Raw genomic sequence first — 27,891 nt, 5'->3', positions numbered from 1 at the left:
GATTGAGTGCAAAACAGTATGTTGTCCAAAAGCAATCAAACTTGGGGACCTTTGCACATCGGTGCCAAGGGCAAAGTTTGACAAGCGAAAACGCTAATGCTCCATTTGTCGCGCCCTCGCACGTGTCATAGAGCCAAGCAAATCGGTATCAATGATGATGAGATTTGAGATTTGCGGTGCAAAATTGACGCAGAAAGACCTTCTCTTTGGTAGCTGCTAGGTGTAATACCCCTGTAACGGGTGCCGACTTCAACCCGCCAGAGAAAAAAAAACGGGCCCGAGCTCCCGCAAGTTCCGTTCGGCTGGTTTGTCGTGTACCTAGTCAGTAGTACCTAGTGTCCGACAGCGCAATCCAAATTGCCCAAGGAGGAAAAAAAAAAAAGATACCTTCTCGCGAACTTCGAGCAGTTCAGGACAAACATCTCCAACCTGTCGTGTTTGCGACAACGAGTCCAAAGAGACATCACTGCACTATCGCCGAGTTGCAGTCCTTGACCTGCAGCTCAATTAGAGTTATCGACAACTTAGACACGTCTATCTGGCTGTCTGTTCTGGCATCCTTTCCACGTTTGCGAACGCCCACCACGACAAGCTGAAGATCAGATCAAAACCCTCACTTTGCAGACGTACCTAACAACCAAGCTACCTCCGACCGGCTCTCCAATTCTCGCCTTCAACAGTCACACTGGCGCTCCAAGACTCCAAAATTTTCGGCGCAGCTTCCGAAGCTGTGGCCAACATGGCCCAGCCAAATGCCGAACCTGTCGAGGAAGAATACGAGTGCGTGCCCGCAAAGACCTCAAGACCTTCTGACCGAGATATCCTACCCCTGCGCCTTTCCTGGAGGTCAATTCTACGCTCAATAGAGGCCTATTGCTGACCATTGAGCACATTGATATGCAGCTATGAGTCCCTTCCGCCCAACTTCTCCTTGGTGCAAAACATGGCCGCCGGCGCCTTCGCCGGAATAGCCGTACGTCGTGATTAAGCATATTCAAAAATGCCTGTTGCGGGTCAGATCAAGCAAACTGACTTTTTATCATAATCTAGGAGCACACCGTCATGTACCCGATAGACGCGATCAAGGTGCGCCGTGACTATCACGAATCCTACCCCGGAACTACTGAGAATCATAGCGGATATTCTAACATTGTTCCTTCTCTTTACAGACAAGAATGCAGATCGTGGGCGCCCCAGGCTCGACCGCCGCATACAAGGGAATGGTGGAGGGAACCTACAAAATTGCCCTGAGTGAGGGCGTGCGGAGTTTGTGGCGCGGCATGTCCAGCGTGGTCGTAGGAGCAGGTGAGTTTCTCCGCGTAGTTTTGCACCATTTGGCAGTGGAACATATTTGCTGCAATGTCATACTCAGGCGCTGACATAAATCTCTCAAGGACCGGCACATGCTGTATACTTTGCGACCTACGAGGCTGTCAAACACTTTATGGGAGGAAACAAGGCCGGCGAACACCACCCACTCGCAGCCGGTGAGTGCCCGTTGGATCCTGTGTGAAAGATGACGTTTTTTAACAGCATTTAACCAGTCACGAGCGGAGCCTGCGCAACTATTGCAAGCGATGCGCTCATGAACCCCTTCGATGGTGAGTCGCCTGAGAAAAGACAGGCGAGACGGTTCATGCCACCAAACCCTCGCGCCCAGCTACAGGGCATATGCTGATGCCACAATCCCAAACGTCACAGTCATCAAACAAAGAATGCAGATGAAGGGCTCCAGCAAGATTTACCGATCCATGCCCGACTGTGCCAGGACAGTTTACCGCAATGAAGGACTCGCCGCATTCTACGTCTCATACCCGACTACCCTTTCTATGACAGTTCCCTTCACGGCACTCCAATTCCTGGCCTACGAATCGATATCGACCTCGATGAACCCTACTAAGAAGTACGACCCCATGACGCACTGTTTGGCTGGTGGTGTGGCCGGTGGTTTCGCGGCCGCGCTCACGACGCCCATGGATGTCATCAAGACCATGCTGCAGACGAGGGGCGCGCATTCCGACGCCGAGCTGCGCAACGTGAACGGCTTTAGGGCTGGCTGCAAGCTGCTGTACGCTCGTGAGGGGTTCGCGGGTTTCTTCAAGGGTGTTCGCCCGCGTGTTGTAACCACCATGCCCAGCACCGCCATCTGCTGGAGTGCTTATGAGGCTTCAAAGTAGGTTGCCCACCGTCCGGATGAGGTGCAGTAAATGGAATAAGCAAAACGGTCTGCTAACTCGCCTCCACGACACAGGGCCTGGTTCGTGAGCCGCAACAACAGCTTGGAATAGACGGATCACCTGACACGTTAGACACCGCTTGACACATCATCTCACCTCCCCTGAGAATCCGCCATAACGACTTGCAGCTGCGCGAATTTAGCATGCAAAGCCCCCGAAACGCGGTTCTGGCCGATTCCCGGAGGCGGCCACTTTCAGTATCTCCAGCCCCGCATCTCTAGGTACCAAAGAGGAGCCAACCCGCCTACATATCACTTGCTGCAGCATATTTGCCGTTGAGCACAAAAAAAAGCAGAAAAAAAGCCACAATCGACGAAAGTGGGACAGTCGATGATGAAGGAACGTCAAAGTTCGCCAAGAAAAAAGAGCAAGATATATAAAATCTGGTTTCGGTCATGTAGAAATGGAAAGTCATCTGCAAGGGGAGGTTCTGTAAATAATAGGGTTTTTTTTTCATTCTCATAATTCGCGTTGTTGTTTTCGATGTTTTGCTAAAGTTGTCTCAGCAACGCTGGACGATGAATAAAAAAGGACTTAAGTACCCCCTGAGAGATAATCCAAAGAGACAAAAAAGGGTATTTATTGATCGTTATATTACTGTTCGTTCTACTCATCATTGACCACCTCGACTAGACACCAAAACTCCCCAAAAAATCAGATAGTGCATGCGGGCATGATACGTTTCTTAGTTTCTCCTCTCCCGCAGCAGAAAGGGGCGAAGAACAAACAAATATGAGACGAGATAAAAACAGCCTCGGTTCAAGAATGGCATTGCTAGATAATTTGACGTCCCTTACGGGTCTTAGCCAAAAGGGAAACCGCCAGGGAAGCCACCGCCCGAACCAAACTGGAACTTGAACTGCTGCTGGCCGCCGGCGCCGCCCCCTTGCTGGAACATGAACTGCTGGCCGAACGGGTTGCCGTGGAAGGGGTTCCCTTGCTGCTCCTGAGAGTTGGGGTCGTCGCCGCGGTCGAAGCGCGCCCTGAGCTCGGGGTTGCTGAGGACCTCGTACGCCTCGTTGATGGAGGCCATCTTCTTCTCCGACTCCTCCTTGGTGAGGCCGCTCTTGTGGGCCTTGTCCGGGTGGTGCAGCTTGGACAGCTTGCGGTAGGCCGACTTGATCTGCCTCTCGTCGGCGTCGCGCGCCACGCCCAGCACCTTGTAGTAGTCCTTGGTCTTGCTGCGCTTGAGCTCAATGCGGGCCTTTTGGAGCAGCTCCTGGATCAGGTCGCGCCTTTCAGGGGCCAGCTCCGACGCCTTCTCGAGCGTCCTGATGGCGGCCTCGTAGTCCTCAGCCTCTTCTTGCGTCTTGGCCTTGTACAGGAGACCGTACACCGAGTCCTCGTTCAGTTTGATCGCCTCCTCGCAGTACTCCTGCGCCTTTTTGCTGTTCATCTAGAGTAGGGGGTAGATTCCAGTGTAAGTATAAGTTCCGACTTGCGACCAATATCTGGACCATGGGTGCAGGAGTGCTTACATCGTAATAACCTTGGCAGGCAAGCTCTACTACCCTTGTGAGGAGGGCGTTGGGGGCCTTGGATGGTATTATGCCGTCTTTCCTCAAAGTCTCGACCTCCTCCTTGATGTCGTTGATCAAACCAGGGTCCTCCTTGTTTTGGATCAACATCTTAGTGCCCGTCATGGGTTGCTTTTTGCTAAACGCCTTATCGACCTTCTCCAGGACCTTGTTGATGGCCTTCTCCTGCTTCAACAGCTTCTTGCACACCTTATTCTCCGGATCAGAGTGCAGACACTTGCGAATGTGCGTCAGGCCGTCCTTGGTATCGCCGAGGGCGTAAAAGGCGATGGCCGACATCTTGACCCACGGCGTGACGTCGCCTGGCCTCAAGTTGGCGATGTGGTGGAGGTCGCTGACGCCCTCCTCTACCTCGCCCTTGTTGAACCTGCACGACGCGCGCAGCTCCCGCAGCGCCAGGTGCCGGTTGGCCACCAAGATGGCCACGCCGGCGTTCTGCACGCAGTCGTCCCAGTTCTTCTCCTTTGCGGCCGCCTCGGCCAGCTCGGCGGCGCCCATGGCCTCGAGCAGCTCGTCCACCTCGCGCGACTGGCCGGCCGTCTTGCCCGCGGCCTTGTAGTCCTTGAGTGCGCCGTCCCAGTCCGCGGAGCGCTGCTTGATCTTGGCGAGCTGCAAGTGAGCGCCCTCGAAGCCGGGCCTGAGCTCGAGGACCTTGTTGTAGCCCTCGGTGGCGTGGGACAGGCGTCCGGCGCTCAGGTAGGTGGTGGCGCGCTTAAAGTGCGTCATGTAGTCCTTGGGGTCGCGGGCGATGGCGGCGTCGTAGTAGACCAGGGCGTCGTTGGTCTCGCCGCGCGCGAGGTGCGTCTGCGCTGTGGTGAGGAGCTGCGAGACGGGCAAATCACTGGGAATCTCGTCGGTGGTTATCGCGGCGGCCAACCAGGTGCTAGGGGATAGCACACCGGCCGTTGCCAGCGCCACCGTCGATAGGCGGACCATGGTGAGTTGCTTCGGGCAAGCGAATGCGACTTAGCAACCAGGGCGTGGAAACGGATAAAGGGTGTTGCAGATGTGTTAATCGTATTTAAAGTCGTCGCGGGCCGATAGAGGACTGAAAAGCGACTACAGATATTTGTTTTGGGGATGGCGTTAGAAAGTGAGTGGTTTCAGGGCCGTGCGGGACATCAAGTTGCTAAGGATACAAAGGTGAAACAAACGTGGGCAGAAGGTAACAGAAAGAAGACGAAAAAACCCAAAGATGCCACAGTTTACAAGACGCGCTGTCGTCCAAAAATGGTGTACTCTAGCTGGTGTTCCCCGACAACTGGTAACCGTCAATTAAATCCGATCTGGAGTTCATGCATGGCACTGGTAAAACGGTACATCAAACTATGTCAGTACTGTTAAGGAAGCCGGGCGAAGACACGAGAATCTCGAGGTAGCACCTAAACATAGAAGACCCCTGCAATGACCAGCTGTCCACTTCGATAAATCGTCATTATACCATGTAATGCTAATGCAGGACAGAGTTTAGCGGGAACCACTTTGTAAGGGGTTGAACTTGGGACCCACTTGCCCTATACGACAAGGCCGACAGAAGTCATTGATCCTCACATGGAATCTTCTTTTTTTTGCTTATTTTTTTTTGTCTTTATTGTCTTCACTGCCCAGTTCTTCCATGTCCGCTGTTCTTCACTTCATATGTAACTGAATATCAAAAATATCATGCCCACATGAGTTTCTCTTGATCATCGCCCCCAGCCTTGCTAATCAGCCCGCAAATCAGCCTTTCTTTACCAGCCATACAAGCCCACCCCAGGCTCAGAATTACTTGCGCACCCATCTCCAATCTTGCATATCTGCTCTCCCAGTCGGTAAAGATGCGCTTTGGTCTCCATCCAGAGATGCATCATTGAATCGCGCCGACGCCCTACTGGGATGGAAACGACTACAGAGAGCCGTCACCAGCAGAGCAATCAAGCGCTCTCCGAAGCCTGCATAGGCTGGGCATCGATGCGGCTTTGTGCCAAATGGGAGGTAGGCTGCATTTTGCAACCTCATTAGGTTCGTGAATCGCTCTGGCCGGAACTGCCGTGCATCGGGACCCCATATGTTTGGGTCGAGGTGCACCGCTTCTATGTCCGCGCTAATTATGCTTGAGCAGCGCGACTGGTCTGGTTGACGGCGCGGTAGACACGCTTTGTTGATTTGATACAGCCTAAGTCCTTCCTGCTGTATGGTCAACCACTCGCATATTCCGGTGTGACGAACAGTATGACTGCTCAGGAAATGTGCGATGAACTGTGACTCGTTGACTTTTCATGGCTACTTTCAAGGCCTCCTACTCCTGTTCATTGCCGTAGCCGATATGGGTTTTCACACACAGTTGGAAGCACCGCACATCATCCTTAGCACCCCGGCTATGGACAAAGTTGACAAAAACGTGAGGAGCACCACGCGCCAGAGTGTCTCGTATGCCGGCAGGAGCAACTCCAATACTTTAACTGGCTCGGCCTCATCTGGTGGCAGAGGACTATGGTTCATGATGCTTCGTACCGCCCGTTCACGCTCAGATAGATGATCGCCCTACTTGATTCGCTCCGTGCTCTTGTTTGGACGCAATCTATTGCAAGTTGATCTGGTTGGTTACTGTCTGGTACTCATCGTCCAGCGATGTCCCTTCCACCGCAGTTTCGAACAAGTGCAGTATCACACTCCGAGGCAGACCTTGCGAACAATCGATGCCAGTAAGATGTCATGGCCCGATTTGCCCAGCACGTCAGAGTACCCTTTCACAACTCGACAAGCATGGCCGAAGAGCTGAAGCCAGTCTTGGTGGCCGGCTTTGCGGACAGCTTCGAACGACCGCTTGAGGAAGTTCATGTGAACCTTCCTATCGAAGGTTGTAAACGAATTGTGGATTCCAAAGGCATCGGCAAGACGCTGGTTCGGTATGGCGCGCAGGACTAGGCGTTGATCCAGGCTCGGTCTGTATGCAGTATAGGTGAAGTTGGCTATGCTTGCAGTGCGATAAATTCGGTGTCCAGCTAGTTGATCTTTGAGCCATGCACTTATCGCATTGTATGCGACTACAACCGCCGCTACAAGCCGCCGAAGTGTGATGGCAGCCCATGAAAGAAGTAGTATCAGGGCGATGGCGAGAAGGATCATTCTGTTTAGGGGCCACAGACGTTGGTTGTATTTTGCTGTTTATTTGTCTGGTAGAACTATCCTGGATGAGTAGACAGATAGACGACAGAAAGACAGAAGTCAACATCATTTTACATCCGCTTAGGGACTCACGGCATACTTGTGCCTGTTTCTCGGCATTCTATATTATGCGCAGGTCTCTTTATTAGATCTTGCTGACTCAGATATGAAATTCATTATGATAATGAGCAGAAGTCTGGCATAGTGTCAGGTCTTTATTCTGTGGAAAGTTGACTCTACAGGTTTGACATGCTAGACGGGACTCGCCTATCTGTCTTGGCTTGCTTGTCTTCCCGGAACCCTGTCGTAGAAGCCAGACAAATCGTTGTAACTTGAGGTCGGCAAGCATACTTTTGAAAGCTGGGCAAGAGTCTCTGGTTGATTCGACAAGTTGGTGGTATTCTGCGGATGATTACAGGTACTATAGAGGTTGTTAAGGTACCACATCTGAGTAAGTGCGGTTGGTACCGAACTTACCCTGTACCCACTAGACCTAGAACTAGATTTTAGAATAGTCCAACTACCCCACCAAAAGCGCGCTCTTGGTTTTGGGATGACGCGACTTCAAGTTCCATCCAACAAACTCCCTACGGCCACCGTGCCATACGCCAGAATTGCAGCAAACTCGCCTCTAAATCAGCCTAGCATGTTCTAGAATAATCTACCTGGTGCAGGCTACCGATATACATGCAGTCGCGCATCTAGCACGTAGAGAAAGGACGAAAGACAAAATAACAAAGCAACAATGTCTCACCTCGCCTCAAACGCAGCAATCTTCTCCCCCTCGGTCGCACGCGCCGCCGCCTCGACCGCAAAGGACTGGTCCTTTGTCGACGCTTGGCTGGCCTCCAAGTTCCGCCCCCGGCCGCCGCCGACGTTTGAGCGGAACTCGGACACGCTCCGCGCCCTGCTCGCCCTCGCGACCCTCAACGAGTCCGCCGACGACCAGCGCCGCCTCCTCGACCGCGTCGAGCGCTCCGCCCTGGCCGAGATAGAATTGCAACCGTCGTCAAAGTCACAGCGCGGACTACAGGATCAAGGTAGCACAGCTCCCGCTGCTGAAAACAGCACCGAAGAGAGCAACGTCCGCGACGCCCTCCTCACCGCCCTAGAAGCCTCCCTCACCCGCGACGGCCGCGCCGCCCTCGATGCCATGGCCGCCGCATCTACAGAGTTAGGCCTGGCATCGCCCACGCCGGCAGCAATCTCCGCGTCGCTGGTCTCCGTGGCTTCGCAGACGGCCGATGTCAAGGCCGATGCAGGCCGCGTGGCTACGCTCCGGCGGCACGCGGACGCCCAAATCGCAGAGGCTGAGTCTCTGGCGGCCGAGGTGCAGGGCCCAGCGTATCGGCCACCCGCCGACCTGGCCAAGCTGAACCTCGACACGCAGCGGCGTATCAGGGGTCTCGAGGCCAAGGTCCCCGAGCTCCGCGACCGTGCCGCCGCGCTGGCCGCCGGCGTGCCGAGCTTGACGGTGGAGCAGGTGCGCGCAGAGGAGGAGGCCTACCTGGCGCTCTTACAGCAGAAGAAGGAGCTTGACGCCCGCGTGAGGGTGTTTCAGGGCCTCCCGCCTGATACCGCACAGGCCAGGCGCGAGCTCGAGAGCCGACGTGCTGAGCTGCAGCGGCTGACGCAGCGTCGTGATGCCGTGTTCGAAGGCCTTGTCGAGCGAGAGACGCCACGCAAGCCTCGCTAATCCGAGCAAGAGTGGGAAGAAGTACCGATACCAGACTGTCCAACACGCTGTGTCGAATTCATGTGTGCTTCAAACTAGACCGCTAAAGTAAAGTACCGTAACCTGGATCGCGCCGACCACATGCATAGATGCTATGTAAGGAGTCAAGACTGAAGTGAGAGAAAGGAAAAGAAAGAAAAGAAAAAAAGAAAGAAAGAAAAAACAAGAAAACCCTCGCTTCGGCTTGACGTACTAGGCTCTCGGAATAATTACGGCATCTCACAGCCGAGACGGCAGTCACCATCAACACTATTGGCCCCGCTTTGCTCTCCCTCCACCAGCACCTCCAAACCTCCCGAAAACCGGGCGTCCCAGTCCGGATCTAGGCTTCGTTTGCGCTGCGCTCGGCACGTCCTTCAGGGGAACAGGGGGTGGCTGCCGAGCGGCTTCCTTGCCCTTGGTGTCCAAGGGGCCCTCGGATATCCTCAGGTCACTAACGCCGCCGAGGCCTGGGCCATCATTGAGATCGCCGGGACCCCCAGGCCGCTGCAGCCGTCTTGCTCGCTCCTGTACGCTGCGGAACTTTTCTAAAAGTTCACCCCAGCGGATTATCCCTTCTTCTCGGCCCTTCAGGCGGTTGGGCCTGTCATAATTGGTACCACCAGGTGTCGTCGTTCCGCTAATTACATTAGGGTGAGTGTAAGTATCTAATCCATACTTTGAAGAGTTTCGTGGGGCAGCAGGTTGGAACGACTGCATCGTCTCGACGACCGAGTTTTGCCGAGAGTGCACCGAACCTGAGTTAGTCGTGGAGGGCACATACGGTCTGGGTGCAATGTGCAGATAACCAATGGAGCTCACGCTGTTGAGCCGATTTTTCAGAGCTGCAAATGCCGATGACTGAGGCAAGAGCATCAGGAGCCCAAAAAGGCACTTGTAGAGGTGCGGGTACTTTTCGGGCTCCAGCAGTTGCAGGCGGAGGTCTATGGTTGCGGTTGTGGTCAGATAGGCAGCCTAGGAGCACTCCAAAGAGGCAGGGCGTACAAGACATCCGAGGATGGAGCTTGGCAGACTAACATGTGAAGACGGGTGATTCCAGCAGCTGTACAAGCTTGTCAATCTGGATGAGTATGCTCACTGTCATCTCAAGTTCGGCGCTACGGACCAAGACTGGTCAGCAAAGCACAACTTGGAAGACAACAAAAAAAAACACATATCCACGTATACTGGTTGTTGGCAATTAGTGTGTAGGATGGGAGTACCCACAAGATCTGCAATAGGTTGTAGGCCTGTTCATAAGCTTGGGCGAGTAAGCAGAGAGAAAAGGTAGCCACCGCATTATAGCACCATGATCGAAACAATGCCACGAAAAAGGTTTGTCCGTCCTGAGTTCAGCTGCGTGTCAGTCCATCTTCAAATGTGATCAAGTCAAGCCAACTCGGACAGGGGTAGCTTTACCTTGGTCTCGAGGTTCCGCAGACGTTTGCGTAGTTCCTGCAACTCTGGCGCTGTGATGAGGTTGTTATTGAGGTTCTGAACCATTATGCTCGCAAATTCGACATCTTCCTCCTTTTCAATACAGTCTGCGAGCGTTCTGTAGATCCGCTCGGCGCTCAGACTCACACAGAGTTGGCGAATGATGAGGTTACCACGAGTCTCGAGCAGCCTTCTGTCGGTCGAGAAGAGCTGCAAGAGGTTGACCATGAAATTGGAAAAGTAATCATCCTCACTGTTGCGCGATATTTGTGAGAGCAGTTGCAGATCCTTGGTCACTACAGCCTCTGACTGGTCCGAAAGCGTCTTGAGCAGCGCCGGGAAGGTGCCGTCGTTGAAAGCCAATACTTTCCTAGGCGCCTTGCGATGCAGCATGATAAGCCACGTCAAGGCCGCCACACGTGTGGCTTCGTGGTCATTCAGGAACAAAAGCGTAAGCGAGTTTACGGCTGCAGCATAGTCCAGGTTCGCCTGAGGGTGTGCCAACCCATCGGTAGATGGTGCGGGAGTAAGGGATCGCGCCGGTGTAGACACCCCCTTGGCGAGTCCCGGCGTCGGACTCCTAATCTCCAAATCTCGCGCCGAGCCCGAAAGGGAAGGACGAGCACTAGACGCCGCACCATCATGGCGATCGGCCCCTCCCAGGCCGGGGATACGTGATGCAGGGGCCTGGGTTATCTCAGGCTCATCGGTGAGTGATACCACATAATCCATCAGTGAAGTGTTTACCCTGGCGGCTGCCAATCGGATTGATTCAACCCCGCTGGCCATGGCTGGCAGCAGATGGGCCAGAATCTTGGGTGTGAAGGGGAGCACCTGCTCTGGGCAGATGTCAAGGAACTCCACGATCCATCTCAACGACTCCAAAAGACCATCCTCGTCTGCAAAAGAGTTAGCTTTAGCAAAGCTTATCGAAAGTCTTTGCGTGATCGGATGGGGATAGGCTGTCTTACCCAAAGATGAATCAAGGGTGGCTGTCAGAATCTCCAATATCGCCTTGTAGTTAATCTCGACATCCTGTCCAGGTATCCAATCATCCTCGTCGCTCGCGTTGGAGGCCTCTTCGTCGTTTGCCGTTTGAGAGTCCACTTCGTCAAGGTCGTCGGGGCCATCATGTATGCTGCCGCTGTCTAATGAGTCCTCACGCTTCCGCTTTCCGTCCCCCTTTCCTTGCTTGGACTTTCTACTCTCCGTGATACCTTTCTGGATCCTCGCTATGCGCTTGATTTCGCTCAGGAACCTGTCCAGACATCCCTGCGTGGCAACGTGGACGTCCCGATTTGGGTCGCTTAAGAATTTGAGTAACCCCCCCAGGAACTCGGGCAGATATGTGACGAGCTCGAGGTCGGGGATGGAGTCGAGTAGAACCACCCAGCCAACCAGAAACGTCCGGGTGAAGGGATTGGTTACAAATATTCGCTCTCTAAGCAACGGGATAAATCGCTTCAACGAAAAGGCGGTAGGCAGGTTACCACGATCATCGTCGACACCCTCCTTGGGCTCCTCGGAATCCTGGGAAACATCCGGCGACGATTCGAGTACTGACACGTAGGTGGCGGCCGACTCTGCAACAATGTCTTTGATCAGACGATCAAGCAATTCTGCGCCATTTTTTACAGAGAGCTCTGAATCGGCGCCGAGCTGTGGGGTGCAGAAACCAGGTCAGCCGTTGTTGGGTGGCACAATCTCTTCTAGACCATATAGCAATATGACCGTGAGATTGCAGGACACATGCACAAAAGGCGCAGGCGAACCAGTGGGAATGATCGAGTTTACAATATTGACGGGGGAAAGGGGGTGGAAAGACAAGCGGCACGGGCTAAGGAACGAGAGCCGGGGCTAAAGACATCAGATCAGGTAAGGTGTTGCACCCATCACAGCACACGTACCTTGCAGAGCGAGTCAAAAATGGCGTTGAAGTACTTGAGTATCTCTCCCTTGGCAACCTTTGCAATGTTGTACAGGGCCTCACAGGCGTAGTACCGAACTCTGGCATCTTGGTCGCCAAAGCAGGCTAGAACGGGGGGGACTATAGTAGCCAGATATCGTGGCAGCTCCTGTCAAAATGCAGAGTAATGCAATACAATGGTCAGATGATGAGCATCCCTGCCGGCGTAGAAAATACCGTAACGTGGGGTAAGTAGGAAGCAGGGCCGAGCCATCCTTTGGAAAAAAAGGTGGAGAGGCGGGCCCCCAGATTTGCACACTCACAGGACCGAGGGCGATGGCAGCGGCAGCAAGGCCTATCAAGCCACCATTCCGAGCATGGGGAAGATGACATGCGTACGCATAATCAGCGCAGAGCTGATCAAGGATTGCCTTGATCCTTTCATGGTCCTTTGAAGCAACTAGTTCACGAATGCTCCTCTCAAGCCTGCCCAGTGGTTTTTCTCGAATGTGAGTTATAGGTCTTTTTCTCCTAGTGACGGAAGCGGGGAGAAAACGGGAGGGTAGGAGGGAGTGCAAAGGTGGGTGGGTGACTTACTCTAGGGCGCCAACTTTCCTCTTGTCGTATATCTTATCATTGAGCAGCCTCGTGACGTTGGGGTCCATGGTTGAGAAGCCACTTAGTGTGCTGTCATCTCCGGTCAATCAAGCAACCCGTCGTCGTGCATTCACCGGTTTGGTCGGAATAAGCGGACGAGTTGCGTGGCTTGGCTTGGAGCTTCTGGTGGCCGACCCCGTGCTCCACCTCGGCCTGTCTGTCCCGCCTCAATAAAAAAAGGCCTGGACTAGCTGCAGTCACCAAAGTTTTTGTCTGTAGGTAGCGACCTGCCAGGTTTGCGTGGAGCCGCTCTTTCAAAGTCTCCCAAAGACCGGGGGTTTGCCTTGAAATTGCCAGCTCAAGTGACGTGTGATTGAGCGACGTTTTGCTTCGTCTTGTTGCAATATGGTTGGGTGGGAAATTTCAGCAATGGTAGAGCTTTGTCATTGCTTTTCCTGATGAGTGTTGGGCCAAGAAATGGAGTTAACCGTTAAATGTCGCGTTCAACGGGCGGCAGGCAAAGAAAGAAGGATTTCAGGTGATTGAGGTGAGAGTCGGGCTGGGATCAGTAGGTACGTCACGGCAACTCTTTACTGCGTAACCTCTGTAGTGAAAATGCGGGTCAATTCTATTGCAGATCCACCTGAGCTTCGTTGCCTATCAGGTAAGGTACCGGGCACTGGTAGGTACCGCCTACCAATGTCGCGAGGCTGAAGATTTACAGTGAGTGCTTCAAGGCTGGATTATTGTGGATCCATTGAGCTGCCCGTCGGTCTGTGCGGGGCACCAGCACGAAGCATGATTCATGAACAGGTACTTAACGAACAACATTTGGTACATGGTCTCCCCATTTTAAGTTCAGTCTCTCTCCGAAGTTCGAACGTCATTCCAAAAATAAACGCGTGAAGAGAAGCCTCGAAAAGTACACCAAATCAACAATGTGATTCATCCCATCTGCAGCCGCTTTTGGACAACCATGCAGAGCAACTGCGGCCTAGTCAACCGGTCAGTCTCGAAAGCCAATCAAGATGAGACCCGGTGTGCCGCGGAGAGCTGTATATGCCGCCTTTACCCATATGGCATCATATACTCTGGTACAATTCACTTTTTGCTGCCAAATCCAAAAAGATAACCGAATCACGGATGATTCCATCGGGATGGGGGTAGGTTTCGATGGCAATGTGACGATGGCGATGATGAACTTACCTTGACTTGCTGGAGCCCAAGAGCCGAGTCTAAGCGGTCTTGATAAGCAGAGGCACTCGAGTGCAATTAAGAGATGCATATCTATATGCAATTGAACCTTTGTTTTTTTTTTCGATTTTGATGCTGAAGTTTTGGGTTTTTGTTATCCCAATCTCACCCTCCCCGGTTGAAGGAGCTAAAGCCGAAAGCGACTCCAAAGGACGGACAAACAAATGGGATATTCTCTTCAGTACCGAGATGGCCATATGCAACTGCAGGGCTATGAGTAGCACAACAGGATGTGCTACCTTTGGCCTCTGGTTATCCAGTGAGCGATTTGCATCGTGGCGTCGCTGCGCTCCATCTTCAGTTGGCTGCATCCGATCCCTTTATTCTTGTAGGCACACTTGACTGTCGTACAACAGCGCTTATGACTTGCTGGCTACATTCGCTCGGAGGAATATCCGGCGGCAAGAATCGACTGGACAAAAGACTGCCAGGCTACTCTGTACTACTTTCATGTGCTACTGGGTTAAAACAACTATTTTCAACCGTGATTCTCATTAGCCCACTTATACCACCTCTTAAGCGCTTACCAGCCTATTTGGTTTAGTATCCCTCAACACCCTCCTGAACTCTTACACCATCGTTCAATTAAAGGGTCAAAAGATGTACGACTGGGCTAGGCGAATACTCTTTTACTTTTAGTCTTCTGGTAGGCCTAGAGCCCCTGGATCCGACAAGAATGCGTCGCAATGGCAATTTTTATTCCAGATTTCGATTGGTAACAACAGTCAAGTGTGGGCGAAGCCCATGTAAGACAAGAAGAACATACACGGCGGCGGGCCTTCAATGGTCTCGACATCCGTAAAAAGTACGCTAAAAAATCGCGGCACCCCGACAGCACATGTTTTCCGTCAATCCTGCTTGTCATTATGACCAACTGAAAAAAGACTCATTTCTTTTCTTCCTCCTTCTTTGGCGCCTGGGAGGAGGAGGAACTCTGACCAGGCTGATCGGGAGGGCTCCTGATATTGCCTGCATTACGGGCAGCAGCCTTCCTGGCCCTCTCGGCAAATCCGGGCTATAAGTTTTTTTTTGTGTTTTTTTTTTTTTGCTCTTTGTCAGACATAGTTTTTTTTTCGGGTTTATACGTCTGAGATGGGGGTCGAAACGATTCTGACTTACATCCTTACCCCTGTGGGCAATGCGCTTTGCTGCAGTCTTGTCCATGATGGCTGAGATTTCTCTTAATTGCAGCAAAGGTTCACTGGGGGATTCCAATAGCCTATTAGCTCCTCGTTGTTTTGATGACATGTTGATATTTCCGGTTGCTCTTCCGTGGGGGTAGCTCACATGGTATAGTTTTTAGTCTTTCGGAGTGATATGACCCTGATAGACTGAAGTCTGCAGTTGGAATGGGAGCTTTTAGAGCCTGACTAGAATAATCCTCAACCTCGCCCTTGCGTTCCCTGGAGAATAGATGCCCGTTTTATATTCGCCTTTTACCAGCCAGTGTCTCCCCCAAGCGTAACCACTCTACTGTTGCTCTCGTCATACATGTTCGGATATTCCACTCATAAGCCTTGGAGCTCACCGGTCATAGAGAACGCAACCCACGCCCTCACCTTGCCAGTCTGCTCGCCTCACTGATAATGCCAGAAACCCAAAGGAGAAAAAAAATAAAAAAAAATAAAAAAGAACAAGAGAAACAGAGGAGAAAGATTTCCCGAAGTCGCAGTTATTCGTACAATGCAATATCTCCGGTTCGAGAAAAGCGCACGTGGACGAGAACTGACCCTTGTGTACCTTGGACCGGTGGGAATAGCTACTGCATGCACTGCGACCCACCGCTGGAGCCTTACTATTTGCCTGCCTGCAGCCCTGAGAGAATTTTCAGACTACCCTACTACTACTTGGTAAACCCCAATGCGGGATCCATGGGGTGCGACGTGGATCCGGTGGTTTCAAAGGACTCTATGGGAAGAGAAACAGAGATTTGATACCGGGAAGTACAACACATGCCGGCAAAGTTGCACAAAAGGGGTCTCGGGTCCTCAACATCCCGGGTTGCTCTACAGTCTTGGTCTATTCATGTCTGTCAGCACCACACACCACACCACACCCCATTTCTCTCCTCGACTCCCTTCCATCTTTTTCATTTCTCTTTTTTAAACTGATATAACCTCCCAAAAAAATGGCACGCGTCCTCCTTATCTCCACAAACCAGAATGGGACACATCGTATGCAACATCGGTCAGGCTGCGGCTGTTTCCGAGCTCCCGCTTGCCAGGTTACAAGTGTGATTTGCTAGACCTAGCTCGTAAAAGCGATAATAAAAAATATGGAGGGTAAGGGGGTGGGCTGCGGGCTGCGGGCTGCGGGGAATCTCCGAAGAAAATGCAAAAGAAAAGGTAGACGAACGAGCAAAGATCCAACGTAATCCGATTTCACTCCTCTTTAGTTAGATAAGGGATCTGTGCGTAGCCTTGGGACATCTCACAACCGCTTCGTGCCGTATTAAAAAAAGTTGGCACATGGGCCCTTTTTTATTGGTTTCTAGTCTTTTTTTTTCGATGGCAAGCATGAGATACTATTGACCAAGGAGGGAAACAAGAGAGCTACCAGAATCAAGATAGGGGGGAGAAAAAAGGGGGAAGGACAAAAGAAAAAAACCCTATAGGGGAAGTTATAAACAGTAAGAAGAAGAAAAAGAGAAAAGTAATCCTACCCCTCATGTAGTCGGAATTGGCTTTTCTGACCTCAAAATCTAGAAGCCCAATCGACCTTACCTTGACCTTGGCCTCTAGTCTAGTCGAGCCAACTACCGAGATAGATCGATTCTAGTCGTTCCGAGTCAGAAAAACACCTTAATTCCTTAAAGTGCTGGGGCCGGCCCCAGAAGTTCACTCTCTTCTCTCTCCCCTAGTTCGCTTATGCTGCAAGGAGAAAAATACCGGAACGCCCGGAACGCCCGGATATGGGTGGGTTTCTCGGCAGAACGCCAACCAAAAATACTACATATCTTGCCAACATGCCTTCCTTGAACTCAATTTACCTTTTAACCTTCTTCTATCTAAGGTACCCTTTTCTGATTAGCGAATGACCCTAGCTAACCTTGAACACTCGGGATGTGACGCGGGAGCATCCCTAAAAAACTGAAGTCACAATGACGACAGACAGACGACAGCCTTACTCCGCACCATAAGCACAGCAACCCCCGTTCACTCACGTCTATACTGGTAAGCACAGCTAGCTCTCATCGTGTTCTATTGTTTGTGCGTGAGCCTTTCTAACGCTACGATTTTCGACCGCCAAAGACCACCATGTACAGAGAAGATGCTTCTAATATATACAAGGCCGTCTTTTTTTCAAAGCCAGCTTCTATATTACTACAATCCGCGTGCTGACTCCAAAAATAAAAGTAGGCAGCATTTCACGCGAAGGGTGCAAAGACAAAAAGAAAAGCCACGGTGCCAATCAATGGCCGTGTAATCCGCCATTCTCAATGGTGTGCTGCTCACATTTTGCCAAGAAGGCGGCCTGTCTAGCAACCTCGGCAAGCTTCCCAACAACAACCTTGTTCCCGTCGACAAATCCCAACAAGGCGTAGGGGATACCGACCTCGGCGCAGAACTCCCGGACGAGGACCTGGGTGCGGCGGAGGTTGTGGCGCGGGATCCGCGGGTACAGGTGGTGAATGGCCTGGAACTGCAGACCGCCGTGGAAGAAGTCAAGCCACTCGGGGCAGTCGACGTCCATGGTGGTGCGCAACATCTTCTGGGCAAAAGACTCGGTGGGACCCAGGTTGGCGGTACTCATGGCGAAGTGGGACAGCGTGAGCTGCGCGTGCAGCGGCATGGTCACCATGTGGCTGATCAAGATGAATGCGAGCCGGTTCAGGTTGTCCGGAATCGAACAGTACACGACGCGGTAGGCATACCAGTACCAGAAGAAGGCGAGTCCGCTCAGCTCTACGTACGGGTGCCACCATGCCGGACCCTTCCTGGGTCCCTTGCGGAGCAGGATGAACTCGAGAGAGAGGCGGTAAAGGTTGAAGCGCCCAAACATGAGGAGGATGTAGAAGGAGTAGTGCTGAATCGGGACCAGGATCTTTGCCACAGCATCGTACTCGAGGACGCGTTCGTAGTAGGTCGAGCGCAGGGAACCAAACAAACGGTGGGAGATGGCCATGAAGGGCAAGTGCTCGATATCAGGGTCATGTTCAGGTGAGTTGGTGACAATGTGGTGGACATTGTGCATGTGCTTCCACCAGCCAAGGGACAGACCGCCCATGAAGTCGCCGATGAAGATGCCTATGAGCGTATCAACGTGGAAGTTGTGTGTAATGCCTACGTGGCCAGCATCATGGGCAGTGAAGAGAAGCTGGTGCCAGAACATGCCCATGAAGACGGCGCTGGTGATATACCATCCCCAGTGAAGGGTAAGCGCCATCAGACCAAACAACACGCAGTACCTCCTCACCTCATAGAAGTATGCACCATAGTTGCAGTCGTATAACCCCTCGGCCTTGATCCTCGCGTTCAGGTCACGGTACTTTTGCACAATGTCCCTCTGGGTGGTCTCATCCAGAGAAGGATACGTCGCCTTGTCCAAGTCGATCTCCTTCTTTGTCAGGGAGTCCAGGAAGGCAATGCCATCAGGCAGATCTTCGGGCTCATCCACTGAGGAAACCGATGTAACCGACGGCGCCGAGTTCTGGCCGCGGTACTTGATGCCTGCCGAATCAAACACGGGGGACGGAGGCCTGGACTCTGAATCGCTCGAGGTGGCTGTCGTGCATTCCAACAAAGGACTGTCTGGTGGGGACTCGGGCGATGCCAGAGGGCGGAAGTGGCCACCTTGGATCGGAGGTACAAAGTTCTTCCAATGGCCTTCGATGCGGCCAATGCGGTACCGGTTCATCATCTGTCGTGCTTCGGCAGAGTGGAGGCTGCAAATGGGTGAACCAATGGCACCTGTCAGCTTTGGTCTGGAAGCAAGCACGCCGGGCAGGTGGAGTGTGGGTTGGAATGGGACAGGACGGGAAGTTCTACTAACACGGTGACCTCGTCGGTTGCATCTCTTCCAATCATGTGCAGCATGGCCTTGTCACCACCAGGATGATACTTCTTCCACGCGTCTGCCTTGAGGACGAAGCCATCAAGAATGAAGACTGTCCTGCCATCGGCTATCAGGCCCTCGATCTCGCGTCTGGACATCAAGGGGTAAGTCTTTTCCTTGGCCTTGGCGCCAGGCGCCTCTGCGGCTTGTCTTGTTGTTATGGAAGCCATTGTGGGCGAAGAATTGAGGCCACTTGGTCAAGACAAGTTTCTATGACCAGGACCGGTGTTGAAGAGAAGCAATTCTGCGAGGACCCTTTTACATCCCACTCAGCAAAGGAATCTGGGGAGAGTGGAAAGGGGGCGAAGTTAAGAATTCGTTTGTTAAAGGGATCAGGACCCATCAATCCGTATTGGGTAGGTTTGGTACAGTACACACAACGAGCTAGGAGCTTTTTTATTTTATTTTTTTTGGAGAGTAGAGAGGGGCGGAGGGGGGTGGAGCTCAATCAAACAGTGGACAGATTAGCCGCGGCCTTTGATAAGGTAGCACAAAATATGGAATACAAGGGGGGGTACGAGCTCGCCAAATTGAACGACCAAATAACCGAGACACACCAGCCATCAGTTGAAATTTGACTGGCGTGAACTCGTCTGAAAAAAACCCGCAAGATTGTCAAAACTCACGATTGACTGTTGCTAGAAGGTCGGTTAAAGATGTTTGCTTTTTCAAAGAAAACTGTCCGATTTCTGCTGCAGAGGTTGAGAAACAGAGTTTGAGCTTTGGCGTTTCGGTAACTCTGTCATCCCACTTTGTAACGAAATGCAACGATACCGTACATTTTCACCGCCCTAGCATCCATCCGCCCCATCCATCCATGTCCCACTCGGACCACCAACGGTGCGGGGGCGAACGGGGGGCTCGTGGAACTGGACCCTGGGCTCCTGACACGCGCCAAGGCACTAGGCTCAGCTTTGCTAGAAGTATTCTTGTTATTAGAGATCAACGTGGTAATCTAAAAAAAAGTCTAGTTCTAGAACACAGCTAACTAGCATGCGGCAACCATCCTTGGGAGATTGGCAACCTCTGATTTTGTTGGCCTGCTGGGATTTCCTCGCCCTAAGCCTCCCTACTACTTTACTTCGCCGCGCCCCCCTTCGTCCGATTTTTCATCTTGGAAAATTCCGAGGAATCGGTGACCGATTAAGTAGGTCCTAACATTGCACCCTACATGATTCGTATCATTATAGCATGACTGTCAGGCACTGTGAGCATATAAACGATTCAGAAATAGATCAGGTCTAGAAGTAGTCTAGAGCCAATCATAAATGCACGCCATGATACGCATACACCTTGAGGTGGACTGCCCAGTCTTGCTAGTCGTTGCTAGTCAACTGATCAAGGTGAGAGACAGACCGAGAGGGACAAGAGGGAAACGAGCTAAAATAACAACAAAGATAAAAATAAAAATAAAACACAACCAGGGTAGAAAATAAAAAGAAGAAGAAGAAGAAGAACACAAGAATACGAAACCGCAAGCATTAGCAGCTCGCACATGTAACATACATACGTAACCACCACCCACACAACCGGTTAAAGATAAAAAAACAAGGAACTCATTCAAGCTAAGAATCGATACCAATTCAGACGAACCGAACCCATGTCGGCTCCCTCGGCCGTTGTACCGGTTGCAGCTGATAAACCACTCCGCCGTTATTGATATTGCTTAACTGGGTGGCCGGTATTGCCTGGAACAGTTGCCCTTCGCCGCTGCTCTGATTGTTATTTGCGGGGAACACAAAAACTCCATTGCGGGGAGTCGTGTTGTTGCTGCTGTTGCTGCTGCTGTTATTGTTCCCGCCGCCACTCGATCCCCCCGTGCCCATCCCGAACCCCATGCCCATCCCCAGGCCCCTACTTCCAAATCCCATCCCCATCCCCATCCCCACACCCACGCCACCGCTGTCATGCCCCGTCGGACACGGAACCGAACTGTGCTCGTTCGCCAGCGACACCGGGATACCGAACAACATAGGCTGCTGCTGCTGCTGTTGCTGCTGTGTCTGGGGTTGAAGGAAAGGCAGCCCCTGCTGTTGCGTGAGCGACACTGGCGCCGAAAAAACATTTACCACGCTCCCTTGCTGCCCGCCACCGCTGTTGCCGCCTCCGCTGTTCCCTCCGCCTTGCTGACCACCACCGCCCTCACAGTAGACGCGCTCGATGGTGGGCTGTCGCGCGTGCGGGCAGATATGCACCACGTCCGGGATCCCGCACGTCGCCGGCGCCGTGGGTCGCCAGCACATGCCGCCGCAGGCGCTGCGCACTCCGACCCCCAGCATGTTTCGCTCGTGTGCGTAGTGGAGCTTCTCGATGGTCTCGCCCAGGCTCATTCTGTGACGTTTATTATGTGTTGGGGATACCACCCCAGGTTTCCTTTGTTAGTCTGATTTTGTCCTCCATGAAGAAGGTGATGGATCCTCCCAAGTGGGAAGACCATATTACTACATAAAAAGGTATATAGGTATAAATGGAGAATGGATGAGACAGCATCTAAGGGAACACTAACCCTTGTCTGCCTATTTCATCCGTGTTAGCAACCAGTTCACACAGCCTTTGAGTCCAAGGGGCGTTCTGGTAGGAGTGTAGGAAGGAAATCCCTCATAACATACCTAAACTCGCGTATGGAATGAATGAATAGCCAAAACCTCCACCACCGAATGCCATGATATAAGTCTCGCCGAATCCTTCTGGATTGTCCGGGTGTGTTGTGCTGTCTTTGTTTTATGTTGTTCACCAAGGCAGACTTTTTGTTGAGCAGGTAGCAAGCAGCGACAGTCTATGGCCACCTAGTTACTTGGTGGTAAAAGAAAAAGGAGAGAAAGAGACAACCCAAGCAACAATAAAGAAGAAAAAAGACGGGACTCAGCTACAACGGCAAAGACCGAAAACAGAAGGGGGTAGGACCAAGGCAACCAAGGCAAAGTAGAATTTCTCCCTCTAGTCTCATGCTAGGTGACGGTAACACGCCGAGCATCCGGTTGATTCGAAGGCCTCCCTCTCTCCCTTCCAGTTGATTCGATCAGCTTTGTCTCTTTTCTCCTTTGATTCTCATCGTCACGCAACGTATGATTATGTCGTGATCCTTATAGCTTTTGTGTGACACCCGTGACTCGTTGGCGGGTAGGTTTTTATTTTTCCTTACCCTTTCCCATTTCTGCCTTCTTTTCTCTGACCATCGGAGCAGACCTGGAACACGTCCTTTTCTGCCTGGTGCAAGAAACGAGGCAAACATGCTATCAGGAGTGCAGTTTAGTGAGCTTGTTGGGTATGCCAAAGTACAAGGCTGCTGAATGTGCAACGGTGTTGAGCCACACTTACCCAAGGTGCTCACCTCTCATGCTTACAACGGACCAAAGACTCACACTACATCCTGTATCACCGATCATGACCCAGTACCCGTTTTGACATAGCACAGCACCGTTTATTATTACACTCGTGATCGCTCACTGACTCCATCGTCTCCCCTGAAAACAAAGAAAAAAGGCAGCCATTTTGTGTCACCGTCTAGAAGCAGCTTAGGTCTTTTCCCGGTTTATCCATGCTCTCAACTTCTCAACCAGACCCGACTTTTTTTTTCTTTCTCTTTTCTTATTTTGGTTTAGATGGCGGGCCAAGCGAGTCAGATAAAGACAAATGCTGGTTTGAGACATTCTCTATATACCAAAGCCTGCCTGCCGCCATCGTGTAGAAATCGGAAACTGGTCGTATGCCATATTCCCAATGCTGTGAGCGGCATGAGGAAATGCCGCAAAAACACATAAAAATGAAAAAAAAACCCTCTAATGCTTCGCTATAATCGTAACAAGACAACAGCCAAAGCACACACACCCTTTTAAAAGTGGATGGCCTTGGCGTGAGTGGCCATGGCGGCCTCCTTGAAAGCCTCCGCCAGTGTGGGGTGGGCATGGCAAGTCCTGGCAATGTCCTCGCTAGATGCACCGTACTCAAGAGCCAGAGTACCCTCAGCAATCATCTCACCGGCGTTGGGGCCAATAATATGCACACCCAAAATGCGGTCAGTCTCGGGGTCGGCAAGCATCTTGACCATACCCTCAGTGTCGAGGTTGGTCTTAGCACGCGAGTTGGCGCTGAAGGGGAAGGTACCGACGCGGTACTGGATACCGGCCTTCTGAAGATCCTGCTCGCTCTGACCAACCCAGGCAACCTCGGGATGTGTGTACATAACCGAGGGGATGGCGGCGTAGTTGACGTGACCATAGCCCTTGCTCATGTACTCAACGACGGCCACAGCCTCCTCCTCAGCCTTGTGTGCCAACATGGGGCCGAATGTAACATCACCAACGCAGCGGATATGGGGGTGGGAGGTGCGGTACTCCGAGTCAATGACGACACGACCCCTGTCGTCAGTCTCCAGGCCAACGTTCTCCAGGCCAAGCCCACCAGTGTACGGGCGGCGACCAATAGCAACAAGGACAACATCGGACTCGATCTGTTGCACAAAGTAATTGGTTTGTCAGCTTAACAATTTTTTGTGGCGAAGGCACAGGATCACCCGACTTACAGACTCAGCCTTGCCACCCTTGGCGGCATCAATGTCGAGCTTGATCTTGTCGCCGGTGGTGTCACCACCGTTGACCTTGGTGTTAAGCTTGAACTCGATACCCTGCTTCTTCAGGATCTTCTGCGCCGACTTGGCAATCTCGGTGTCCATTCCGGGTCCACCGATTTGACCAAGGTACTCGACAACGGTAACCTTGGCTCCAAGCCTGGACCAGACAGATGCCATCTCCAGACCAATAATACCACCTCCAATGACGGTCATGGTCTCGGGAACCTTCTCGAGGGCAAGAGCTCCGGTGCTGGTCACAACCCTCTTCTCATCGATCTCCAGGCCGGGGAAAGGGGTGGCCTCGCTACCGGTTGCGATAAGGATGTTCTTGGCAGTGCGGCTGGTCTCGCCACCATCGTTCAGTGCAATCTTGATCTCATGCTCGTTGACGAAGGAGCCGGTACCTTTAAGGTACTCGACGCCGTTCTTCTTGAGCAGAAACTCAACACCCTTGGTAAGGCCACCGACCGAGGTGTCCTTGGCCTTCATGAGCTGCTGGAGGTTGAGCTTGACATCGCCGACCTCGATACCGCGGTTCTTAGTGTCGTGGAGGATCTGGTGGTACAGGTGCGAATTGTTGAGGAGGGATTTTGAGGGAATGCATCCGACGTTAAGACATGTGCCTCCTAGGGTTCCGCGCTTCTCAATGCAGGTAACCTGTGAAGATATAATTATCCATGTCAGTGAGGCTCCTCCGTTGTGACGTAGTTAGAGTGTCTGAAACGCACCTTCATGCCCTGTTGGCCAGCCTTGATGGCAGCAACGTAACCGGCAACACCACCGCCAATGATGACAAGGTCCTTTTGCTCTGGTAAAAGCAAAAGGATTAAAAAGTCAGTTCTCGCTGCAAGAAGGTTTTGTTGACGGTTGGCATCGGTTCAACTAACCAGCTTCCGAAGCATATGACCGCCTCCATCTCGACAGCGAGTTCGGGGCGACGACTGTGGGGAGACTGCCATTGGAAAAAGTAACACTTCTGTTAGCCATTCGAATTCTTTCTCCAGGAAAAAGAAGTGACACGGGTGTCGTCTCGTCTCGTCTTGCATGTCTTCGGAGGACCAACAAAACTCACGTTGATTTCCTGAATGCGGAGCGGGCCGCCGGGCCTGATATTAAGCGCGTGGAGAGCATTTTTGTTGTTATGGGTATGTGAATATGAGAAAAACAAAAAAAAAAAGATATCTGCTGCGACAACAATGGCAGATCTTGAGCTTTCAATGGGTGTGCGTAAACTTTCTGCGCGTTATTCGTTGGGGGAGCTTTAGATGCTTGGGACTTGGAAGCTAGCACTACTTTTTTTGGGCCCGTCAAATGACTGGTCCAAGCATTTCACTGCAAGGGGTGTTGATGCCTGAGGCCACAGTGGCTGCCGAATTGGCCGTGCTTATCCGCTCCGGCCGGACCCGACCGGTGATAAGCGCCACCGGTAGAATTTGGCCGAGGACATTTTCACATATAATTACAATATCATGCTTTGAATGGGACTATAGTTTTGCCGTTACTACCGTGGCGATGGTTCTCAGCTTATTCGATGATGAGTTTTTCTAATGAATCCCGTACCGATCGATTCGGCAGCAAATCCGCCTCCGGGACATTTCTAATATTTGTCACGCCTCGAATCATACTTCTGACGTCAACGAAGCCAATACCTCCTCTGCGACATTCTCCCGTCTTCGGAGCACTTTGGTCCTCTTCTTGTCGCCTCCCAGCTCCGACTTACGCATGACCTTCTCCATGAAGTACTTTAGGCTCCTCGCAAACTCCGGTTTGCCGGGCAGAGTGAACATCTTGCGAATTACCTCATCTGCCCCTGCGCGATTCTTGCATGGGAAGTCCAGCAGGGCAGTCACCAAAATGACCTCAACCAGCATTTTTGTCTTGGGTTTCAAGTAGACAAAGTTGAGGCACCTGAGGACGTCTAGGTTTAGGACGCCCTCGCTTATTAGGTTGCCGTAGAACTTTCCAATGTTAACAATGCGGCGCAGCTCTGTGGCCTTGTCGTCTTCATCGTCTACTTCGTCGGCTTCCTCGTCGAAGAGCGATTCGCCCAAGCGTCTGAAGAACTTCCACAAGGTATCTTGGAAGTTCCACTTCGTCCTGCGATCATCGCCAGAGATTTTGCGCGCCACCAGAGCATAATATGGGTTGTACTGCTCTTCCGAGCCACAGCATTGGAGCAAGACGTGCGAGACCTCCCTTTGTCTCTCTTTGTTCAGTCTCAGCTTCAGTAGATTTCGGTAGGCATCCTCGAAATCGAGTGCTGACATGACCGCAAAGAAGATGGACCTTCGAATGTCTGTGTTCAACATCAACCGTCGAGCTAGAGCCTCGAGGTCGACGTCCAAGTCGTCGTCGTCGTAAATTTCTAAATCGTTGACGTCGCTTACATCATCGGCTTCGGGTTTATCAGACGTCTTCTTCTTATCCGTCTTGTCTTTGCCGGCCCAACTTGACCCAACCAGCCACCACTTGCCCTTCTTGTCGGCCTCTTCAATGTCCTTCAGACCCATGCGCAATGGCTCCGTTGCTTTTAGCTTCCTAGAGCTCAACGTGCCTAGCAGTTTTTTCATCCTGGTTGTGTGCTCTGTGTTGATGGCTGAGGCGGTTGCACCAGCCTTCATCTTATTGTTCTTCAAGTCATTGATCGTTTCAATCATAAACTTGGTTCGCACTGAGACATTGTTCTCCCCAAATTTTGCCATTGCAGGGCGGATGAGTGCCACAATATCCTTCAGCGCCATTGGATCATCCTGCCGTAATGGTTTCCCAGCCATCCGGATTATTCTCAACAACAGTTCAGCGTTGAGCTCCGAAAGCTCACCGAGGAGAAAACGGATATGGTCAAACACCAAGTTGCAGCCAATCATTTGAAAGTTGTACATCTGGGCCAGGAACGTGATGATATTCGACGTTTCCTTTGTGACCTCCTGCTGCTCTTGCGTACGCCCAACAGTTTTCGCATAGTGCTCTTTGAACTTCTCGGCTGTTGTCTGTACTAGGTATGCCCCAAAATCCATGCCTATAACCTTGTATGCAGCGGTGGCAAAACCAGCCGTAAGGATAAGAAGAGTGTCAGGAAGACTGGAAGGATCGCAGACCTGGATCAAAAGCAGATCTACCAGCGTTGAAGTGACGTGTTGCCTTGGATATTCCCGGTAAAGCTTTTCGATCTCACCCAATATGGAAATCAAGTTCGCATCCGTTAACCTGTTTACCAGACCTTGGGTCTGGCGTCGAATTCTCAACATGAGCTCATCATCAGACCCCGTTTTTGCCCTCATGGATGGAGGGATGTATTTGGTCACAGTCACGCCTGAAGTGGGCGCCACGTAGGGGTTTTCTCGTTGCGGCTTAGGCGCGGAAGCGGTTTCCGGGTCGGACTCGAAGCCTTCAAATTCACCATCAGAGCCTCCGTCTTGAGAGCTCTCGTCACCCATATCAAAGTCATCCTCGTCAATGTCGTCGTCCTCGCTATCGCTGCCCTCATCGTCGTCATCCCGTTCGACCTGTCGGGTTGTCTGGTTGGCTTTTTGCCGCTTCTGAGCCAACCACTCGTCTGCTTCTGCTTTCCGCTTCTTCTTTTCGTTGCTTTCTACCCCAATGGCATCGTCGATTCCCTCCAGCAGATCTCCCAAACCGTCTTCCTTGAAAGACTTTGGCAGCCCCTTGCGGCCCTTGATGCCAAGTCTCCTTTCGAGCTCAGCAATCTCTTTGTCGTCCTCGGCAATCTTATCTCGCACTGCCTTTGGTAGGCTTTTCTCATCGGTAGACTCCTCGACATCGCTGACATCTTCGTCATCGTCATCGTAGTCATCCTCGTCCTCCAAACCGCTGTCGTCCTGCTCTTCTGAAGAACCATCCTCTGAATCTTCCGAGTCCGTTTCGTGTCCTCGTTTGCTGCGCTTCAGATTTGGCTTCTTGGTCACCTCGACGGCCCTATGTGACGCGTGTGAAGAACCTTTGGGCCTATCGCCTCCACGGTTAGGTCTTCTATCGAAAGCCCTACCCCCTGAGCGATTTGACCGGCCCCTACCCTTGGAGCTCGCACCATCGGCTCCTATCTCACGGAGGAGGTTGAGAGGTAGGGATGGGCCCTTGGAGACACGACCGCCACGAGGCGGCATGATGAACAGATGTCGGCAGGCGAGAGGTTTCACGTCTTGGTTTTGAATTATGTCTCTTAACTCAGCTATCTTGCCGTTACAGATAGCCTACGCAGCTTGTTGCTTCCGTGTTGGAAAGCTCTTATTTGGATTTTTCTCTTGGTCAAAAGGGCTTTTCATGGTGCAAGTTTGTAGTGGCTTTACAGACGCTGAATTGCATCTGGGACATTTTTGCGCGCGACAACTTTTTAGCGGGCCCTTTTTGGGCGGGGTGACATGGGTGTTCCTTGCAGTTTGGAGATCGAATGAAGATGCGCCCGAGGCAGGCGGGCA

At 52.0% G+C, this 27,891-nt stretch overlaps 11 protein-coding genes across 11 annotated transcripts; 2 read left to right on the top strand and 9 right to left on the bottom strand.

Annotated features, from left to right (window-relative positions):
- The first annotated feature begins 155 nt into the window (after positions 1-155).
- On the top strand, positions 156-2,883 carry MGG_03564 (mitochondrial RNA-splicing protein MRS3). The gene is made up of 8 exons (XM_003716304.1): positions 156-780; positions 904-973; positions 1,051-1,086; positions 1,170-1,305; positions 1,395-1,487; positions 1,545-1,601; positions 1,702-2,173; positions 2,252-2,883. The coding sequence occupies exons 1-8, from the start codon at positions 740-742 to the stop codon at positions 2,286-2,288; spliced, it is 942 nt and encodes a 313-aa protein (XP_003716352.1). The 5' UTR covers positions 156-739; the 3' UTR covers positions 2,289-2,883.
- Positions 2,809-5,193, bottom strand: MGG_03565 (DnaJ and TPR domain-containing protein). The gene is made up of 2 exons (XM_003716303.1): positions 3,716-5,193; positions 2,809-3,633 (listed from the first exon to the last, which is right to left on the bottom strand). Exons 1-2 carry the CDS (start codon positions 4,709-4,711, stop codon positions 3,040-3,042), a joined length of 1,590 nt encoding a protein of 529 aa, XP_003716351.1. The 5' UTR covers positions 4,712-5,193; the 3' UTR covers positions 2,809-3,039.
- Positions 5,194-5,539: 346 nt separating this feature from the next.
- Positions 5,540-6,238, bottom strand: MGG_17074 (uncharacterized protein; the record flags this gene model as incomplete). The annotated part of the gene is made up of 2 exons (XM_003716302.1): positions 5,540-6,019; positions 6,128-6,238. Coding segments are annotated over 2 exons (591 nt in total), but the record flags the coding sequence as incomplete, so codon positions are not given.
- A 91-nt stretch (positions 6,239-6,329) lies between these two features.
- MGG_03566 (uncharacterized protein) lies at positions 6,330-6,883 on the bottom strand (the record flags this gene model as incomplete). The annotated part of the gene is made up of 1 exon (XM_003716301.1): positions 6,330-6,883. One exon carries the CDS (start codon positions 6,881-6,883, stop codon positions 6,422-6,424), a length of 462 nt encoding a protein of 153 aa, XP_003716349.1. The 3' UTR covers positions 6,330-6,421.
- A 549-nt stretch (positions 6,884-7,432) lies between these two features.
- Positions 7,433-10,045, top strand: MGG_03567 (uncharacterized protein). The gene has a single exon (XM_003716300.1). It carries the CDS (start codon positions 7,668-7,670, stop codon positions 8,616-8,618), a length of 951 nt encoding a protein of 316 aa, XP_003716348.1. The 5' UTR covers positions 7,433-7,667; the 3' UTR covers positions 8,619-10,045.
- Positions 8,021-13,161, bottom strand: MGG_03568 (vacuole morphology and inheritance protein 14). Its single transcript, XM_003716299.1, has 9 exons — positions 12,577-13,161; positions 12,303-12,465; positions 11,981-12,148; positions 11,045-11,732; positions 10,056-10,972; positions 9,864-9,982; positions 9,675-9,754; positions 9,421-9,580; positions 8,021-9,276 (listed from the first exon to the last, which is right to left on the bottom strand). Exons 1-9 carry the CDS (start codon positions 12,642-12,644, stop codon positions 8,907-8,909), a joined length of 2,733 nt encoding a protein of 910 aa, XP_003716347.1. The 5' UTR covers positions 12,645-13,161; the 3' UTR covers positions 8,021-8,906.
- A 1,350-nt stretch (positions 13,162-14,511) lies between these two features.
- MGG_13529 (uncharacterized protein) lies at positions 14,512-15,323 on the bottom strand. Its single transcript, XM_003716298.1, has 3 exons — positions 15,118-15,323; positions 14,950-15,031; positions 14,512-14,845 (listed from the first exon to the last, which is right to left on the bottom strand). Exons 2-3 carry the CDS (start codon positions 14,992-14,994, stop codon positions 14,717-14,719), a joined length of 174 nt encoding a protein of 57 aa, XP_003716346.1. The 5' UTR covers positions 14,995-15,031; positions 15,118-15,323; the 3' UTR covers positions 14,512-14,716.
- Positions 15,324-16,939: 1,616 nt separating this feature from the next.
- MGG_03569 (fatty acid desaturase) lies at positions 16,940-19,618 on the bottom strand. Its single transcript, XM_003716297.1, has 2 exons — positions 18,823-19,618; positions 16,940-18,715 (listed from the first exon to the last, which is right to left on the bottom strand). The coding sequence occupies exons 1-2, from the start codon at positions 19,053-19,055 to the stop codon at positions 17,242-17,244; spliced, it is 1,707 nt and encodes a 568-aa protein (XP_003716345.1). The 5' UTR covers positions 19,056-19,618; the 3' UTR covers positions 16,940-17,241.
- Positions 19,619-20,164: 546 nt separating this feature from the next.
- Positions 20,165-22,295, bottom strand: MGG_17073 (uncharacterized protein). The gene is made up of 3 exons (XM_003716296.1): positions 21,495-22,295; positions 21,392-21,401; positions 20,165-21,216 (listed from the first exon to the last, which is right to left on the bottom strand). Exons 1-3 carry the CDS (start codon positions 21,547-21,549, stop codon positions 20,469-20,471), a joined length of 813 nt encoding a protein of 270 aa, XP_003716344.1. The 5' UTR covers positions 21,550-22,295; the 3' UTR covers positions 20,165-20,468.
- On the bottom strand, positions 22,224-24,731 carry MGG_17072 (dihydrolipoyl dehydrogenase). The gene is made up of 5 exons (XM_003716295.1): positions 24,528-24,731; positions 24,343-24,407; positions 24,184-24,263; positions 23,408-24,112; positions 22,224-23,335 (listed from the first exon to the last, which is right to left on the bottom strand). Exons 1-5 carry the CDS (start codon positions 24,584-24,586, stop codon positions 22,718-22,720), a joined length of 1,527 nt encoding a protein of 508 aa, XP_003716343.1. The 5' UTR covers positions 24,587-24,731; the 3' UTR covers positions 22,224-22,717.
- A 104-nt stretch (positions 24,732-24,835) lies between these two features.
- MGG_13527 (uncharacterized protein) lies at positions 24,836-27,789 on the bottom strand. Its single transcript, XM_003716294.1, has one exon. The coding sequence runs from the start codon at positions 27,577-27,579 to the stop codon at positions 25,075-25,077; it is 2,505 nt and encodes an 834-aa protein (XP_003716342.1). The 5' UTR covers positions 27,580-27,789; the 3' UTR covers positions 24,836-25,074.
- Positions 27,790-27,891: the final 102 nt, after the last annotated feature.

Source organism: Pyricularia oryzae, chromosome 4, assembly GCF_000002495.2.
Source record: "Pyricularia oryzae 70-15 chromosome 4, whole genome shotgun sequence".
Classification (NCBI taxonomy): Eukaryota; Fungi; Ascomycota; class Sordariomycetes; order Magnaporthales; family Pyriculariaceae; genus Pyricularia; species Pyricularia oryzae.
This window is presented reverse-complemented; position numbering and strand designations above follow the sequence as displayed.

Excerpts from the sequence above, each read along its gene's own strand:
- MGG_03564 (XM_003716304.1), top strand. The coding sequence starts at position 740 with ATGGCCCAGCCAAATGCCGAACCTGTCGAGGAAGAATACGA. Across the intron at positions 974-1,050 it reads GCGCCTTCGCCGGAATAGCC|GAGCACACCGTCATGTACCC; the intron begins GTACGTCGTGAT and ends ATCATAATCTAG. Across the intron at positions 2,174-2,251 it reads AGTGCTTATGAGGCTTCAAA|GGCCTGGTTCGTGAGCCGCA; the intron begins GTAGGTTGCCCA and ends TCCACGACACAG.
- MGG_03565 (XM_003716303.1), bottom strand. The coding sequence starts at position 4,711 with ATGGTCCGCCTATCGACGGTGGCGCTGGCAACGGCCGGTGTGCTATCC. Across the intron at positions 3,634-3,715 it reads CCTGCCAAGGTTATTACGAT|ATGAACAGCAAAAAGGCGCA; the intron begins GTAAGCACTCCT and ends CCCCTACTCTAG.
- MGG_03567 (XM_003716300.1), top strand. The coding sequence starts at position 7,668 with ATGTCTCACCTCGCCTCAAACGCAGCAATCTTCTCCCCCTCGGTCGCA.
- MGG_03568 (XM_003716299.1), bottom strand. The coding sequence starts at position 12,644 with ATGGACCCCAACGTCACGAGGCTGCTCAATGATAAGATATACGACAAG. Across the intron at positions 10,973-11,044 it reads CACCCTTGATTCATCTTTGG|ACGAGGATGGTCTTTTGGAG; the intron begins GTAAGACAGCCT and ends ACTCTTTTGCAG. Across the intron at positions 9,581-9,674 it reads GGAATCACCCGTCTTCACAT|ACCTCCGCCTGCAACTGCTG; the intron begins GTTAGTCTGCCA and ends CCGCAACCATAG.
- MGG_13529 (XM_003716298.1), bottom strand. The coding sequence starts at position 14,994 with ATGGACAAGACTGCAGCAAAGCGCATTGCCCACAGGGGTAAGGAT. Across the intron at positions 14,846-14,949 it reads TTGCCCACAGGGGTAAGGAT|CCCGGATTTGCCGAGAGGGC; the intron begins GTAAGTCAGAAT and ends AAAAACTTATAG.
- MGG_03569 (XM_003716297.1), bottom strand. The coding sequence starts at position 19,055 with ATGGCTTCCATAACAACAAGACAAGCCGCAGAGGCGCCTGGCGCCAAG. Across the intron at positions 18,716-18,822 it reads GCAACCGACGAGGTCACCGT|CCTCCACTCTGCCGAAGCAC; the intron begins GTTAGTAGAACT and ends ACCCATTTGCAG.
- MGG_17073 (XM_003716296.1), bottom strand. The coding sequence starts at position 21,549 with ATGGCATTCGGTGGTGGAGGTTTTGGCTATTCATTCATTCCATACGCG.
- MGG_17072 (XM_003716295.1), bottom strand. The coding sequence starts at position 24,586 with ATGCTCTCCACGCGCTTAATATCAGGCCCGGCGGCCCGCTCCGCATTC. Across the intron at positions 24,264-24,342 it reads GTCATATGCTTCGGAAGCTG|AGCAAAAGGACCTTGTCATC; the intron begins GTTAGTTGAACC and ends TGCTTTTACCAG. Across the intron at positions 23,336-23,407 it reads AGGGTGGCAAGGCTGAGTCT|ATCGAGTCCGATGTTGTCCT; the intron begins GTAAGTCGGGTG and ends TTTGTGCAACAG.
- MGG_13527 (XM_003716294.1), bottom strand. The coding sequence starts at position 27,579 with ATGCCGCCTCGTGGCGGTCGTGTCTCCAAGGGCCCATCCCTACCTCTC.